Source organism: Diabrotica undecimpunctata, chromosome 4 (genome assembly GCF_040954645.1).
Source record: "Diabrotica undecimpunctata isolate CICGRU chromosome 4, icDiaUnde3, whole genome shotgun sequence".
Classification (NCBI taxonomy): domain Eukaryota; kingdom Metazoa; phylum Arthropoda; class Insecta; order Coleoptera; family Chrysomelidae; genus Diabrotica; species Diabrotica undecimpunctata.
In genome coordinates this window covers 30,941,383-30,960,527 of record NC_092806.1, presented here as the reverse complement: position 1 = coordinate 30,960,527, position 19,145 = coordinate 30,941,383, and the positions used below count along the sequence as shown (strand labels likewise).

At 32.7% G+C, this 19,145-nt stretch overlaps 1 protein-coding gene and 1 non-coding gene across 2 annotated transcripts in view; both read left to right on the top strand.

Annotated features, from left to right (window-relative positions):
• Nucleotides 1-2,664: 2,664 nt before the first annotated feature.
• Nucleotides 2,665-19,145, top strand: part of Cndp2 (Cytosolic non-specific dipeptidase 2) — a 46,597-nt gene continuing 30,116 nt past the window's right edge. Inside the window, exon 1 of the mRNA XM_072529276.1 lies at nt 2,665-3,040. Coding sequence (XP_072385377.1) covers nt 3,006-3,040 — 35 coding nt within the window. The 5' untranslated portion in view covers nt 2,665-3,005. The remainder of the gene's footprint in view (nt 3,041-19,145) is intronic.
• On the top strand, nt 4,839-5,001 carry LOC140440411 (U4 spliceosomal RNA). The gene has a single exon (XR_011950827.1). It is a non-coding gene; the product is annotated as a U4 spliceosomal RNA (small nuclear RNA).

The window sequence follows — 19,145 nt, the reverse complement described above, 5'->3', positions numbered from 1 at the left end:
ACTGATTCTTTCAATTTGCTGTTCCTTCTTAGAGATCATCATACATTTTGTTTTCTTAATGTTCAGTGAAAGTCCATATCTCTGACTCACTTCTGTGATTCTATTCATTAACTCCTGAGGGGCTTCATAACTGTCAGCGAATACCACCGCGTCATCCGCGTATATGATGTTATTGATACATTCTCCGTTAATTCGAATTCCGGCTTCAACATCCTCTATTGCTTCTTGAAAGATTTCCTCAGAGTATATGTTAAACAGCAAGGGTGATAGTATACATCCCTGTGGGACCCCAAGTTTGATTTTGATATCATCGGATTCTCCTGCCTCTGTACGGATAGACGATGTTTGAATCCAGTAAAGATTGCTAATAATTCTTAGATCACAGGTTATTATTCCAATATTTGTTAATATCTCCATCAGCTAGTCGTGTTTTCATATTTTCATTCATGTATAAATATCGCAATTCACGTCTCTACATCATTGAAATAGCACTTGTATGCTAAATACCACTCTCACTGCGTTCCGAAAACCAAACTGTGTACGGCTGATTTTTTCTTCGCATATCCTATATACCCTTTGATGTATGATTTTTAGAAATAACTTAAAAAGGTGGCTCATTAAGCTGATGGTCCGTAAATCATTGCAGGATACGGATATTGTTTTCTTTAGTAAAGCAATAAACGTTGCCTTCAGCCATGATCTTGGTATTACTCCGTTTAAATATACGTCATTGAATATTTTTGTTAGTCGTTTAGTAATGTCGGTGTTAAATAGCTTTATGAGTTCAGCATATGCATTGTCGGATGCAGGAGTTTTGCCATCTTTTAGTTGTGATATTGCTTTTTTAAATTCATCTGATGTGATTGGTAAGTGGTCATTAGATATGTAGGACGGAGGTTGTTCGGACCTGTTATCATCAAAGAGTTATTGTATGTATGTATTGCGTTCCTGGGACGACTTTATTGTAAGATAGTTCATTCGATTACATGAAATCAACTTTAACTTGGAATGTCCCTCAGAAAAATCATAACTTAGTAAATCATGACAAAAAACCTCATGACATTAACCCGACATAGTAAGTGTTAAGTCCCTCCACACATAGTCTTAGTTTTTATTAATAATTTTTATTATTTTATTTTTATATTTAATTCTTTAATTAACGTGTGTGTATGTCTTGTCAATCGTGAATTCATACAGACCTGTACAGTCCGCCCCCCCTAAAAGTCTTAAGGGAGCAGGGCTACGACACGCTGCGCACTTCAATCTTAGATATAGTCTTGTATAAATCGGCGCGACAAACACTTCAGTATTTTTTGTGTAACCTGACCACGTGACCTTGTGAGAAGACTCTGTTCCCGAGTCAACCCAGTGCACTGAGGAAGAAGAAGAAGTATTACATCAACATCACAGGTACCGTAATTTGATTGCATACACACACAGTATTTATATTAATTGATAAATTTACATATAACTTATTTTCATATTAAAATTATGCCAGCACCTTTAAACAATTATGAGTGAGTGTTTCTCTTATAGAATTTAAAGCTCATTCAGTAAGTATATGGTCTAACATTTATTTTACTCTCAATATTAACATCAAACTATAGTGATAACATAAAATATATCACTATCATAGTGTTCTTTTTTCTATTGATTTTCTTTTTTAATATGCGTAAACAGATCCGACTGCATTTTGTCGAGGAATTTGTGACGCGGTTGGTTTCATTTAACATAATAAGAGCTGCTTCTTTGATTTTCTCTTTTTAACATCTGTTTCTTTTAAGACTCTACCTACCTGAATCTTTCCACTATCCACTGAACATGTTTAGATATTTGATATTAAATTCTCTACTTTTAACATAAGAATATCAAAAACAGAGAATTTAAAGATGCCACAAGGAAATAGCTTTGGAACAATATTAAGAAACCGGTATATAACTTAAAATTAAAAAGTTCATATAAAAAATAACATTAGAATTTAAGAAGCAAACGAATGTCACTCCGTGAAAAATGTGAGGTGACGCAGTTACCACCTGGAAATATTCATAGCACGAAATATTTTGGATTATGGTTTCCGCCCGCTCCGCTATATTTTCCCCACCTCCATACTATTAACTGCCTACTAAATATTATATCTCTTGAGGCTAGTATGTCCATATTTTTTTATATTACCTATAACGGTTACTTTTTAACGCCTTTGAACTAAATTACACTTAAACTAAAAGCTACATTTAAATTTACCTAACGATTTTGGAAATATATTATTGTATAAAATTAATATTGTTCTGAAGCTATTTTCTTGTGGCAATTTAAATTAATTACTATTTAAATGGGAATAAGCCACAATTAAAGGTTAAAATACGTTTATTGACGTTTCAATTTCCACTTCGGAAATTGAAACGTCAATAAACGTATTTTAACCTTTAATTGTGGCTTATTCCCATTTAAATAGTAATTAATGTATAAAATTAGTTCAGTTTTGAGAATTAACCTAACCTGATTGTTTGCCAAAAATCAATACTATGTACTATAATTACTTTGAGCAGTGTTAGTAAATGATTCATCCCGAAGCCTAGCAACACGTAATACACTAGTAAAATTTGCTGGCGCTGGTGAAAAATAGAATCAGCAATCAGCTGATTAATAACACAAAAAAAATGTAGCTTATTAACCGTTGGTTGACTCATTGATCTTTATTCATGATCACACAATACCAATACTTAATACTTTTGCTTTTGCCATTCAATCTACATGCTTGAAACTGAAGTACTGTTATCACGTAATCACATTTATTGACACACAAAGGGAATTATTTTCTTTCTTTAAATAAATAGAAATAAACCTGTGTTGGTTGGTAGTTTGATCTCTCTTGGTTGTCGCTATTTGTAACGTTGATAAGATAACCCGTAAGTGGGAGGTTTAAATTAAATTACAAAATATAAACGTTAATCAACAATTTTTAAATTAAATAGTTCTCTCAGGGTGATTGCTAGTGTACTTGAAATATGGCTCTCCCAGGACCCTTGGATAAATTATTCAAGTAAGTATAAGTTTGTTACACATACAGATTCCATAGAAAAATAATTAGACAATAAATTTAATAGATTTTAATTTTCTCAGATTATTAAAAAACAGTTATTAGTTTTTATTCCAGCCAATATTTAGCTTTTTTGGGTATTTTAGTACACCTCATTGAGCTATTATAAAATTTTCATTTTTTAGTTATTGTCCCTTGTCCACGTAAATAATAATGTTTTAATAGTATATAATAATAAATAATTGTTTTATTGTTCCATTGAGTTAACATAAGTACAGAATGTACAATATTAACCATAATGTGCCTTTTTAAATGTTATTTTATTCTACATATATTTAAGAAAAGTACTCCATCTGTTACTGAATGTTGGTGTAATTATATTGCTGGTGCTTAGGATCTAAATAGATTTATAGTATCAGAAATAAATCACGCTTGTAGATTTTTCAGTCTATCCATTATTTTTCTTTCCTACTTTTTATCTACCTCAATCTCAAAAGGTTGTATTTCCTACAATCTACCTATCTACCGTAGTTTAATAAGAATATAATTTAGTCCCTCAAAAATCTATTGGAAAGACAAAAGTTTTTCAGAATAGGTGTCTTTATGTCATCATTTAAATCAATAGTCGGTTGAAATAGTTTTAATAATCCATTGAGAAATGAATTTCAAGAATCCATTTATTTTTTATTTAGAGCGAAGGTTAATTTAGGTAAAAAAAAAATTGATATCTGCAATAGTAGAAAACATACATAATTTGTAATAATGCAAAATATATACAGGATGCAGGACTAGAAAAGTTGGCTGTTTGTTTAATAGAATTATGGAAGTGGGACAAATGCCAGGCCCTGTCAATGAATATCTGTTTTTTTATAAAATATACCCATGTACTCTTTTTGTGATACATGGTATACAGCCAGCTGCAGGAATTATTTTCCTTGTGGATTAAGTAGTTATATTTTGGTATTGAGTATTAGATACCATTGTGATTAATGTTTATTATAATCTGTATGTTTATTTTGTATTTCCCTGTTTAGTTAGTAAGTCAGATGAGAATTTTTAGTTAAGTCACATCTGAATTTTAATATCCGATTTTTAAGCAGTCCAAATTCAGTAGTATATCTACATTTTTCTTTCAATTAATAGTTTTGATTTTTAAAGCTGTAAGTGTGAAATTTATAGATAGTGTCTTATATTTTCATCACCAGAAATAAAATATTAAGTACATATCAATTAGATGCATTTTTTATATTGATCTCAATAGTTTCAGGTGTTCTCGAGATATTTGCATTTGAATGTTGCAATGGATGAATGGATATCATATCCTCGAAAATAACAATTTTTACATCAAACATTGTCCGGACTATCCACTTTTTTCTGGATGATTCGATGTTGTTTGTTATGTATTTTACCTCATCCACTGCAGATTTCTTGTTACTGAATCCAAATTGATTATTATCCATAATCAGCAGTTCATAGAGTTCTTTCTCTAGATTACTTTTCATATTGGTCTATAGGCGTTTGTCTCAGATGGTGATTTTTTGGCCTTTAGGATTAAGTTCAAGTTTGTCCTCTTGCTTGGCCTAAAAAGTGACTAGTAAATAGGAATAGAGCCAGTTGATGAAGAGAAAATCGCATTGGACAGCAAGAAAAACTAATGAAGAAGTTCTAAACTTCTAAAGTTCTTAACTTAAGTTAAGCACCAAAAATGTCTTATCTATAAATTCAGGCCAATAATTATTCCATGTGGTAGAAGATTGAGAAGCCTTCTATCGCCGTAATGGTAATCGCCAACGTCGGATACAGCTTTGCGCAGTGGCGATATTGTAACCAATGAGGTTTTTCCAAGGTGCGATTATAGCTAGTTGAAAACTTTAACCAATACCCCGCCATTAGATTTGTATCCTTTGTTTACCCTAAATGTTATAAAACTTTATCCGTGGTCCAGTTTTGTTTGTCTATTAAGAATGTCTTGATGGGCCTCTAGACGAGAAGCAAGTGACCCTGTAAGTTTCCTTGTCGTATATTCTTCTATTAATTATCCGTTAGTTTTCTATTAGGGATAGGGTTGTGCATTTGTCTGATTGGAGAATCTATTGCAACTGGCTGAATGACTAATGTCTATGCCATAAAAAAAAAACGTCATATATTTCTGATATGGCACGTTAAGAAGAAGAAGAAGAAGGGGTAAGCGGCTTACCGTAAGCCTAATTTAAAACTGAGCCCAAAGAAGTGTCACATATTAGGCCATATTATATTCTAGTAATTGTATAATAATTGATCCTGAAAAGTTGAAGCAATTCGAGAATGACCAGTACCAAAAGATAAACGAAATTAAATGAAATTATAAGTTTCCTCGGCTTATGCGCATATTACCGACTATTTGTCAAAGGATTTTCTAATATCGCTAAGCCCTGAACAGTGCTGACCGAAGAGGGAAAGGAATATATTATGCAATAATGAGTGTCAAAAATATTTCGAAAAACTGCAAGACAGTCTTATCAATGCACCAATATTATGCTATCCACGACAAGGAGTAAAATTTGTTTTGAATGCAAATGCTAGCCATACACTGAATTAAGAGTCGTCCTGATCCAAAACAGAGAAGAAAAAGTCATCGCTTACTTTAGAAAAGTCTTGTTGAAACCATCCAGAAGCCAGAAAAACTGACCAGAAAAAGTTATAGCTTACTTCAGCCAAGTATTGTTGAAACCAGAAAAAAGCTACTGCGTTACCAGAAAATAACTTTTAAGTGTAGTAAAGGCTTCTTTTCACAAGTACACATTTTCACAAATATTTATGTAGCCAAAAATTCATTCTTCGAATTGGAGTGGCTCCTACACTTTCGTAATTCAGAAGATCAAGTTGCAAATAGGCTAGAGCGATTATTAGAATATAATTATCACATCGAACGCGGGGCAAGAACAATATATATTTAAGTGGCGATGGCTTTTCAATGAAACCATGCAGTACGAATTGTAGCTCATATACAAATTAGAGTAACGATTGCACCACGTACGGAGAACCATCGTCATAAATTATCAATGGCAACGCCAATAATTACAAGGTGCCCAAGAAAATGATCTATGTCGGAAAAGTGTCATAGATTGAAAATGTAATGGTGAAAGGCCAACTTGGCAAGATTTAAGGGCATGTAATCCAGAAGTAAAAACCTATTGAAGCTAATGGATTTGCAGTGACCTACCTTAGTACAGTAGCAGCCAAATATGAAGAACCAAGGGCGAAGGGCGCGCATTTATGATACTTAGAGCACGCCCACCGGTAGATACAATTGGTGCATAGGTTACTTAAAACATTGTGAAACGGTGGCGTGCATATTTTGAGACATGAAATAAATGGTTAATGCTATAGAATAAAATAAAAAATCATTATTTTCAGGTAATATATTTTCAAATCATCATCGCCAAATGCGTATGTTACATATCGGTCCTTGTGAAATTTAATGAGTTCATATAATTCTGGTTTTAAACTCATTGGAGTAAAAAGTATATTGTGTTGTGTCAACCAATTAATCATTTCATTCTTCAAACAATTGGAATTAGGCGCTCGATTTATCTGTCCATTGTGATAACTACCATTAACACAAACTATTACTGAATTAAGTGGTATCAAAGAATATAGACGCTTAGCGTCTATATTCTTTGGTGGTATGTTGGGTATTAACTTCTCTCTTAGCCATTAATCAAATACATTAAATATTATTTCACGACTTTGTCCTGATATGACATACATTTTTTATTTTCCACGATGGCAGACACTATCCAAATCACCAGTTCACTTTGCAAATATAGGCACAAGAAACAAACAATTACATCTGTACATGTACAATCTTTACTGACAGTAAGCCAGAATAAGGTTTATAGTGTAAGTGGGCGTGTCGACTTTTAACTCCAAATTAAAGTGTCAGAAATATTGTGTCAGTTATATGATGGTGCATCAGATGGACACTTTGATATTACGAAGATTTACAAAAGGTAACTATTCGATAAGACGTAAAAAAGACTTAAAACGTAAAGAACTTAAAAAACAGTGGGACAAAAACATAAAGTGGGACAACTACTGTACTGTTTCGAGCAGCGGTGGACAAGATATGAGTGGCCATGATGATTGTAAAAATCCGAAACGGATGGGCACCGAAAGAAGAAGAGAGATAACTAATTGAACCATGTTTAGAAATAGGGAATATATCAAACTAAAATTTAGGACGCTAATTGGCCTAATAGTCAATCCAAGGAAGATCGTTGTTCCCAATTGAACAGTCCAGGCACAAAATCGATTAGGATACTTACAAAGTTCCAGTTCATCTGACGACCTAGTTCCATGATAAGTATAAAAATGCTAATGAGAAGGTCAAACAATGTCAATGTCAATTATGTGATAAATAATAATTTTTACTAAAGCTCTTATCTATACCTAAAATCATTTCTCTCTGAAATTTGCATATCTCATGTCATTCACTTTATAATGAATAGAAGTTTGACGCCTATTCTTTAAACAAATAATAAGTATATTGTTATTTACTATATTTATATGTTTGTTTAGATAACCATATCTTAACGAGATTTTACAAAAATATCCACCAGCTGCTTTGAAATGGGAATTTTAGGGTTTACTTGTAAAATTCTTAAGATGACTCTGAAAGAGATAATATTTATCCTTTTGAATATATAATGAGTGTTGCCAGATATTAGGACATGCTGTATAGATATCTTTATATATAACTTTTACTTCAAAAGGCGATTATAACGATTTTAATAACCGTCTATTTTAATATATACTTATTTTTAAAAGATGACTAAATCGGGTCAAATCGGACTAAATTTTTGTCATTTAAATAAAAACGCCTTAACCCATGAAGGACGCCGATTCGAAGTTTTCGAAAATCTTTATTTTACATAAATAATACAAATAACTCTTATGAATGGACAAAACTTACTTAGAAAAAGACAAAAATAATTATTAAATATATTAAAACCTAAAAATATTGCCTGTTGCCAAATGGCAACGCTAGGTTCCTATGGCTACATTAACCGAATGAAATAAAAGTAAAAAATATTCTATGAAATTGAGAGATAATCGGCAAAAAACTTTCTATAGCTGTGTATGAAATTTAACATTACACTTTGTGCACAAACCTACTTCACATTTGGCGCATCTTATTCTCATGATCGACCTGCATTCTTCACCTGCACACCTAATTTTCTTTTTATTTGGTACTGGTTCCAGTAAATGCCCAACTCCATCGTATCTAATATCATCAGATACTCTATGAAAGGAACGACTTGAGAGTGAACTAGACGGTCGGCCACCTTGTTTTGCAGGCACTCCGTATTTGGTCAGATAGGCTTGCACAATTTCACGCCTAAACTCTAACTGTGTCAACTTGTTGCCGGATTTTTTATGTAGCACCCACGCATTTTGTATAGTCGCATCTAGCATCCAGGTAATCAAGCTCCAGTACCATTTTTTTGCCCTCATTCCTATTCTAAAGCGGTTTATATTTTCGTCCATTAGGTCGGTGCCCCCCATTGCATTATTATATTTACCAATCAGGCATGGACTTTGAACCTGGATGATTTTCTTTTCAGCTTGTGAATATCTTTTCACGAGCGATTGTGGTTCCACCCCATAACATGTTGACGCTACACTTACGACGCTGTTATCCAACCATCTTACAACTATAATACCAGTTTCTCTCTCGAGAATCGACTCTACATCACCCCTTTTGCGTTTCTGCATATTAGCTTTCGATTGTATAGGGCAGTTTTTGGGAATGCGATTTTCCCAAAAACTTTATAATAATGATTATTTGCTTTGGGATCGGTTCCTTGGTACATGTTGAAGCTTACAAGATACCCACTTTTAGTGTTGAGGCACCAAACTTTGTATCCGAAACGAATCGGCTTTCCTTTTATCAACTGTTTACATGAGTGGCGTCCAAAGTATTTCACCATAGATTCGTCGTAATTTAATTCGCCTTCAGGGACGTAATATTCTTTATATTTTTTCTGTAAATAGTCAGCTAAGGGTCTGATCTTGTAATATTTGTCCCTTTCATCGATGGCTTCATTATTTGCAAGGTGGAAAAAACGCCAAATTGTAAGGAACCGATCTCTTCGCATAGCGTTCATGACCATTGCATTACCCATATCGCCTTTCGTATCCAAATAAAATTTTTTTCCCGGGAGCCAATTATACCCCGATAGAATCAAAATGGCAAAGAAACACCTCATTTCTCCTGCGGAAATTTTGGGGTCGGGAAAGTTCTTCTGTAGTGCATAACTCGTGCATTGGTTGAGAATGTAACTAATTATATCCTCGTCGAAAAATAATTCGAACATCTCGACAGGTGTCAACGTATTGAATGGTTCGTAGCTATATTCTGGGAAACTAGCGGCATTGTCGACCAAATCACCCGTTATCCAATTTAGGGACTTGTATTCAATTTTCTTCACTTGAGAGGTAGTTTGTGGGATGAAACTTCCGCTGCTTTCCTGGGAAATATCCATCGCTTGAACTGCATCTTCTTCGATGTCGTCATCCTCCTTGTCTGCTTCTTCGCCATACATTTGCACCTCAACATTTGCTTCCAGCTGTTTTCTAGACGGATTGTCGATGTCGATGTCGGATCTTCGTAAACCATGTTCAAAGCTTCTTGTAGAGAGAAACCCCGCCTGAAAAAACAAGATGCCTGTAGATACTAGCGTTGCCATATGGCAACGCGATGAATAAAAACAAAATATTGTAAAAGATCGCTTTTTTTCAAGGGTTGTCAAATATTCACAGAGGGAAAATGACCTTTCTATTAGAGCATAATTGTTACTTTAGCCACTTAGATGTAATAGTTATTCAGAAGTAATTGACAAATTGAGCTACTTACACAAATCTTATATCCATTTTTACAACTATCAAAAACGGTGACTATAAAATCTCACAAACACCAACGAATTAAGTTTTTGTTAGGTGTATATCTTCAAATCACTTATTTTCTGCAGACCGGCACGTTCTTGGAAACAAAACAAACTAACATAACCTCAAAATAATAAGATTCGTACGTCAATACCAGTGTTGCCATATGGCAACTCCAGTCCTTCATGGGTTAATCATCTAGCGCAAGCTTCTTTTTTCCTTATTGTGATTTTACAATTTCGGCAATTTGTTTCGGGTACCTATTGTTTTGTTTATGCCGTGAACATTGTCTTCTGTCCGGACCGCTTCTTTCTTCTACCTGGTCCTCTATGCTTCTTAGGTGCCGTGCATTTTTGAGGAGGCGTCCACCGTACATTATCTTATCAGGTGAAATGCTAGGTTAGGTTACATTATGTGAGGTCGTTAAGTCCATGCAGCCTCACCGCACTTCGACCTATACAGATTTTTTGTGTATAACTCAATCTAGTTACACTCTAGGATGCCAATTCTTCTGATGAAGTTGATTAGCTTCATAGGTGACTTGTTTCCTATGTCAGGGGGCGTTAGACCCTGACAGATAGTCAGGATTAAATCATTTTATTTTTAGCAGGATTGCGAAGCATTTCATAACTATATCCACGCTTCCATTCCGCACAAGAGAACAGGTCACTTTAGCATCTTATTTGTCAGGTTGAAATTCAACTTGCGATCAGTTCAATTCATCAATATTTTAAAATATTTAAAAAATATTTACAATATTACAATGTTGCTATATCAATCGAGTCGATTATTAAGTGTCACACGTGCTAAAGTACCTACGACTATAATCTAATTTTATCAATATAATATAAACTATTTTCCAGAAAATTATGTATTAAATTGATCATTGAACATTATGAATAACTTTTTTATCATTTATTAAAATTTGTTTAAATGTACCTGGCCTTATCGTGTTTGAATTGTGTGCAGGATGGGCCGGATTGGTTGAATAGTTTTTGCTAAGATTTTTTGAAAAATGAGCTAATTTCTAAGACTAGTCCAGATAATGTGACTGAATGGATCTCAATAATCCGGAGCTTATTTTTTTTGTTAGACGTATACAATAACATATGGGAAAACAGTTTTAAAAAATTACATATATGTACCTACACAAAATGCTTTAATAATAAATAGCACTTTTTAAGCTTATGAAAATTTACAATAACGTAGAATTTAGTTCAAATTAAATGGCACAAAAATATTCGAAAAGATGTTTAAAAAACAAAACTTAAAAAAAAAAAGAAAAAGGTCTCTTAGGAGCCAAGAAAGCCCCCTTTATTTTAAATCACTGTCACGTTAATTAACAACATTATGGGCTGAAATTAACTAGTCTTTAATAAGAAAAGTCAAAGTGTTTTATCAAAACTCTTTGAACAAAAATTATTGAAAATTGTTTAAACAGGAGTGCCGTAAATAATCATTCTGAGTACCTACAAAATATTCTTAGTGACTTTTCTCTTACATGCATCGCTTTCGAGTTATAAACAAATTAATATTTTTAACTAGTATATATGGGAAATGAGTCAATACTCACAATCTTAAGTAGTTTTTATTTAATAAAGTTAGTGAATTTTGGGCTACCGGTTTCAAGGCTTACAATATTTGCCCCATCATCAGGCCCTAGTACGTTATTTTTCTTTGTTAAAAACTAAAAGATATCAGGTACAGGAAAGCTCTATAAGCTAAAGTACTTCTGAGAATCACATTCACCCCCTTAAGGAATAAAAAAATTTAAATAAATGACCTGGAATATCAAAATATCCACTTCTGATACGACATATTTGTTGTGTATTTAATTATACCTCTCTCCAGATTAGGAAATTTCTTTCTATATATAGCCGTAATCTGGATTCAATGATCTCCTCGGCTGCGTTAAATGCCAGTGTAATGATAAGTGTATTTGCCTGTTTCTATGTGTTTATTTTATTATATTATTATAATAATATTGTAATGTCTTTATTTATTTATAATTATTTATATTTTATTTATTAATTCTTTACTAATTTATTATATTGTTCTTATTTTAATTTATTAAAAAGCACGATAATTTATATCAACAATTTATTTGATTAATAATTACATAATTTATGTATCCGAACGCTACAATTAAATCGCGACCGCAAATATTCAAAACTAACTGTTCCTCCATATAAAATGTTTCATTTATATACATAAACTGAGCGGCGAAAACAGTAACGGCAAACTGGATTTCCCATCGACTCGTCTCCAGAAGTTTCGAACTGTTGTTTTTATAACAAAGGGTGTTGTCAGGTAGGCATTACCTAGAAAATACTCGAATGAATAAGCATATTAGTGATAAACATGTTTACCGTTCTGAGTCATACGACACGTCACTATCTATCGTAACAATATATATATGGCTGAGGAGGTTAATCGGTTTGTAATTCTCTAAATTTGCTTTGTCTCCTGCTTTATATAATAGAATCATAGTAGCGTTGTTCATGTTTTTTGGAATATTGTCGTTGTGAAGGCAGATATTGAAAAGTAGTTTAATTTTTTCAAGTAATAGATCTCCTCCAATTTTTAATGCTTCTGGCACTATTCCGTTTACCTGGGGTTCGATTATTTTTTATTTTCTTCAGGGCCTCTTTGATTTCTGATTTTGTTATGTCAGGCATTAAATCTGATCCTTGGTTTAATACACCAGTTTTTACTGTAATTGGAGGTTGGGTAGTGTTATCTTCTTCCTTTGATCTATATAGCTCTGTGTAGAACTCTTCGACTATTGTTAATATTTCATCTCTGTTCGTAGTTTCTTCTCCAGCTGTTTCTTAGTTTGTTAATTTCTATTTTTCCCTTTTACACTCTTTTTCTCAAAACTTTCATATCCTTGTCTTGCTCTATTAATTGTTTAGTTTTTTCTACTTTGTACAGTAGAACGTATTTATCTGAAACCGCGAACAAGAAAAGCGATAGAGAGGGTAATTTATGCGGCGTTGCCTAATCGATTATATTTTAGAGGTTTGTTTTTGAACTGTAAAATTAGATTATTGATAAAATATGCTATTAGGTGAAGTATACGTAATAATTATTAAAATGAACAAAAGTCTATTAAATTAGAAAGCTAATAATAAGGTATTTAGGTAAAATAAATTGTTTTCAACGGAAGTGGTAAAGCTTATAAAAATATACTTACCAGTTTTTATTCAAATATTATCAAAATCGCTTTCAGTTGCGATGACTTTTTCATTATTTTTTTTTTTCATTCTTCTACAGGAAATGTTTGAAAAAATTCGTCCGATAGCTGCTGTATTGACGTAAATGTAAAGTCTACATTTCTGGCTCCTACATAGGATTTCAAAGCTGCAAAAACATTTTCAATACGGTTCAAATCGGGATGGTATGGTGGGAGTCTAAATACATCATATCCTTGTGCTCGCATATTTTTATCTATTGCATATTTTACATAACGAGGTTTATGCAATTTTATTGTTACACCGATCAAGCTTCAACATGGAAGCAGTATATGGAATATTTTTTTCTTGAAGCCATTCCTGCATAACACACTTCTTCGATGAGGATGTGGGACATTTAACTTTCTGTGTATTATGGTATCGTGCATAATCCAACACTATTACACTATTTGGAGGCAAGTTAATTAAAAGTAGTTCTTCCAACCATTTTTTAAAATTTGTAAAGTTCATGTCATCATGATAGTCTCTAGAACAAAACCTGTTTTATTTTCTGTCCCAACAATGTTAATTAAACGTTTCCCTTTTGACACTGGTTTTCTAAGTCCATTATTACTGGTGTCACACCAATTGTGGTTGGAAAAATGACTCGTTAATAAATAAGTATCGTCAGTAAGCACTAAAAATGTATTTGCTTCTCTAACTTTCTTAGTGTTCCTCAGGTATTGCAGCCTTTCCAGCGAAACCCAAGTTTATGAAATTCCCTTCTCATACTTTCTCTACTTCCTGTATAATTCAGTTCGCTTACAAATTTCATGCATCTAGCTGTATTTTTGAGGACTTTTTTGTCGTTTAGGTGTGGAGAATCCAAGGATTTCTCCATTATCAACCTCACGACCTTCTTTAGCATTTTTGTTGACGCTGGATAAACTGACACCGATAAACATTTAATATTATATAAACTTTTTTCTCTTATTCGATTATTTCATATCTTTATATAAGTTTGCAAAAAAATAACATATTTGTTATAGTATAAATATACCTTCAATTCACCTGTCAAAGCAGCTACTCGTTTTTATACTTTGGATAACTCAATAAGAAATACATTTCCTTTTGCTTGATTTTACGAGCTTGTGCACTCAAAATCTAATTTTTTACGGTACTTACGTTATTCATTTTAATAGAAAATTATTTCACCTCTTAGTTTTTGATATCAAAACTTTACAAAAAATATTTCACGAATTACGAAGTTATCTTGCAAACGTTGCAACATTGGAAACGCTGCAAACCGACTAAAATAGGTGTCCAATGCTAACTTATCTTATCGAAAGCTTAAGTATGAATAGTGGCTGAGATGGGAATTAATATAAACGCTAAAAAACGAAGTACATGCTAATTACAAAAAGACCACAAAATATACATCACCTATTGACAATCAATGGTAGAACGTGATAGAACAAGTAGAAAATATCAGTACTTGGGAACTTTGATCAATGAAACTAATGATCATACTGCATAAATAAACAGGCGAGTAGAGATTGCCAGATCAGCATTTATACTGATTTGGAGATCAGACTACGTACTATTCGCTTTTATATATTTTCAATATTATTATATGGAGCTGAGACTTGGACATTAAAAAAATGCAATTTAAAAAGAATCGAGGCTTTCGAACTCTGGTTATACCGCAACGTATTAAAAATATCATGGACTGATAGAATTACAAATAAAGAAGTACTGGAGAGGGTTGGTAAAGAAACAGAACTAATCACCACTATACAAACCAGAAAGCTGGAATACCTAGGCCACGTGATGAGGGGACCAAAATATGAAATTTTGAGACTCATCATACAGGGAAAGATTCAAGGAAGAAGATCTGTTGGCCGAAGGCAGAACTCATGGTTGAAGAATCTACGTGATTGGTATCAATGCAGATAGATTGATTTGTTTAGAGCAGCAAGCTCAAAAATAAAAATAGCCATTATGATTGCTAACCTCCGTAGGGAGGCGGCACTCTAAGAAGAAGAAGAATGCTAACTAAATGAATGTTTACGCTTCTCTCTTTTAGACAAATGAATAATCATTCCTCGATATACTGTAATAAAATGACCTTGAAGGTTTCAGCTATTTGTGTCCAGCTGTAGTTTTTTCCATAACAACCCAAAATTTTACCAAAAGTACGCCCGCGTCAGTGTCTTAAAAGGGATTAAATAAGAATCGGCTATTGTTATATTTTCTCAATACCGTTGGGCACAGATAAAAGTCTTAATTTCACAACATTTTTAGCGACAGACTATTAAAATACATATTTTCTTGAGCCACCGGTGCTGTAAATTCCCTTAAATTTTGTATCTATTACTTGGTCTGTATTGCGAAAAGTTTGTAACTCCTTACCTTCGGATTTAGATTTATATGTGATAAAAAGACTTTATCTTATTCGATATGACATCACTCAGTTCTTGCTAATTTGAGACCTGTTTTACGAGCTGTAGAAACATATGCCATATTACATATTATGCGTATGTAATAAACGGGTCTATAACTCTTTACTCGTCGTGTGGCAGCCGTAGCTCAGTGGCTATGTTACTGGCTTAACAAGCTGGAGGGCCTGGGTTCAAATCCCGGCATCGACAAGATTTTCAATTTATAATTAACTGAGCTGCCACCGTGGTTCGGAGGGCACGTAAAGCCGTCGGTCCCGGCTACGAAAGTAGTCGTTAAGTCATGTTAGGGGCGCTTGCGCGACCTGAAAACCCTAACACTAGATCTTAGCCAGAAGGTTACACGAACTTTACTTTTACTCGTCGTCATTTCTAATCTGGTAAATCTGATAGGCAAAGGCAAATAACTACCCCGAATTCAATAGTTAAATATGATTAAGAGAAACACTTATTATGGGAAATACAAAGTGTGACAGATCAAAGTTTTAATTGTTAGATCGTACAACATGTCATGTCATTAAAAAAATATTGCTGCTCTGAACTGGAAGATAGAAACCCAAAATCAAATTATAATTATTATAATCATGATGGCCATAATCGAAAAGTAGTTATAGTTAAAAGAGTGAGAATTTTGTTTTGTCATTGCATAATAATAAAACAACACATAAAAACACAAGACTGGTTTTTAATTTCCACATACTATATCCTTCACTCTGTATAGTCGATAATTATGTTCTAAGTGTAGATTATCTATCCTACAACATTAAAACAAGTTTTAAGTAACATAAACGGAATGTTTGGTTAGTTTTAGATATTTTTATTCATGGAATTTACAGTTATTGGTCATATACATTTTTTTCGCATTCAAGTGTTTACCAGATTTTAGTTGTTTTTCTAGTTCACATTTATCTAAGTAAATATTAGTGTTTAATGTTTGTTGACGGTAATCAATATATCAATAAAAATAATATAAAAACGTTTTATCTCAGCCTATAGTCTACAACGTCTCAGTACAACCTTAGGTAATATATACTTTTTCCATCGTCAATTTGCCAAGCGTCGGCTTTTGAGATTCTTTGATGCAAATGCCGACCATTGGCGTGGAAATTAAGAAAAGGGATCAGTTATCAACCGCATATTTCAAGAAAAATCATATAATTTTTATTAATTTTTACATAATTATATTCAGGAAAATTTCTCAATTTTTGGGCAGAAATTGTTTAAACAATTTTTTAAACAAATTCAAAATATCACCTTTTGTGCTCCAAAAAATATTTTTTAGGTTTTTGGGTGACTCTAAATAAGATCTATGTCATTTTTCTCAAAGTTAATAGTTTTGGAGATATAGGCGATTTAAAATCCGAAAAATGCGATACCTAATATGCATTTTCGAGGCTTGAAAAATTTGTAAATGAGTATTTTTGAGATTCAAGAGTATCTAAACTAAAGTATCAACATTGATTTTGGTGAGAAATCGGAGCAATATTTTCCGTAGCAGAAAAAGGTGATCTTTTGAATTTGAATTGTTTCCGGCAAAAATGTCCGGCACCCTTCAACCTTCGATTTGTTTAAACGGGGCTTTTTTGAATAGGACTCTTCAAAGGACAGAATCAGTTTTTTTTTTCAAATGGGAGCGGGCTCACAACATCGAATAAATAACAAATTAATTCTTTCAAATTAAAGCTTGTTAATTTTAGTGATTTATAAGAATATTGGACTTATTATTTAGTTTTTACATAAACCATAATATTTTTTTACAATTATCTGTAAATAATGGCTCAATCTGTCAGAAAATTTTAAAAGATTGTCTATCCAGCAATTAAGATAGTCAACTGAAATTTAATTTTTAAACACGGCCTACTGTTAATGCACAAACAGGGTGAATCTTCAATATTTTGCTTCGAGTTAGAGATATCTGAAAAAGTTATTTGGAAAAGATGTTCCAAATATTATTATAACCCCACATAACAAAGTTTTATGTCAAAATTCGCACTTTTACTTTTTTCATTAATTGAAGAGCTTATTTCCAAAGTGTCTTAAATCCAAAATTTCGATTTTTTTAATTTTCTTTTTTTAAACTTTATAGATTTCTTCAAGTCTAGAATAAAGTTATATGTACCAAAACAACTTCTTATTTACCATTTAAAAGTGCATATGAAAATTGTAAAATTGTATAATTTGTATGTTAAATTTGTATGAAAATCTGTAATTTCATGGATTTCATTATATGGATTTAAGACACTTTGGAAATAAGCTCTTCAATTGTAGTCAGGATTCTAAAACGGACAGTTGACTGTCCCGAGATGCATCTTTAGACAGCCAATTGTAGATTTAGGAACGAGATTACAAATAATACTGAAAAACTAAAATTGCGAATTTTGTCATGAAATTTGGTATGTGCAGTTACAATAAGTGGAACAACTTTTCCAAATAAGTTTTTCCGATTTCTCTAACGCGAAGCAAAATATCGAAAATTTACCCTGTTTGTGGATTCGCAGTAAGCCGCGTTTAAAATTTAAATTTCAGATGACTATCTTAAAAAAATGTGCACTATCAACATGTATGACTGTGCAAAATGTCAAATCTGTATGTATTTTAGTAGCTGATATATAGAGGTGTCTTCATCTTAAATGCGACACACTGTATAATAATGAATACTAGTGTTCAAGATGCATCGCGATAGCTGTAAAGAAATTAATTAGAAGGACTGAAAAGAATCGTCAGAGTCTTCTGAAGTCGAATCGTTCCCAGGTTGGATAACTATTGGTAAAACAGGATATTCGTTTTCTATTTTTACAACATGAGCTTCGCAATTTTTCCACACATCGCTATTAATGCCACTAATTATTTCTCGAATATTCTCAATGGCCATTGCGCTTAATGTTGGTGACTGATTATATTTTCGCAATCGTTTTTTTACGGTACCCCAAACCATTTCAATTGGATTAAAAATGCAATAGTATGAGGGTAATCGCAAAAGAGTATGGCCGTGCCTGCTGCAAATGGTGTCAATAACGTATTCGTTTTTAAAATTCCGACTTTTGATCATTCTAATTAATTCTTTCTTTACTGGAATCTTTTTAGGAACAGTGATGTTTTCAAGTTGCATAAATTTTAAAATTTCGTCCTTTTTCGTGTTATTATTAGGTATTTTATTTAATATGCGGGAATGATCCGACGCATTATCCATAACAATCACTGAATTCGGCGGAATATATAATTATATTCAGGGAAATCTCTTAATTTTTTACGAATCAGTTCTAAAGTAGGCACTCTATTTTCTTTGTAAAAATTGTAAATTGTTCGCTGAATAACGTCTTTTGCAGCAGTGTCAATCCTACCCAATTTTTTATTTGGTCGCTTTCGTTTTAAGGAATGATCTGTAACTGTGCCTAATTTAATAATTGTATATATCGTCTTATACCCGATTTTTTTAATACATGAATTCTCGAAACAATTGCATTATCAGCCATCCCAATATTTTCTTTTTTCAAACACTCATACATATTTAAAACTATTCTTTGGGATTGTACGTGCAAATCTTTATTT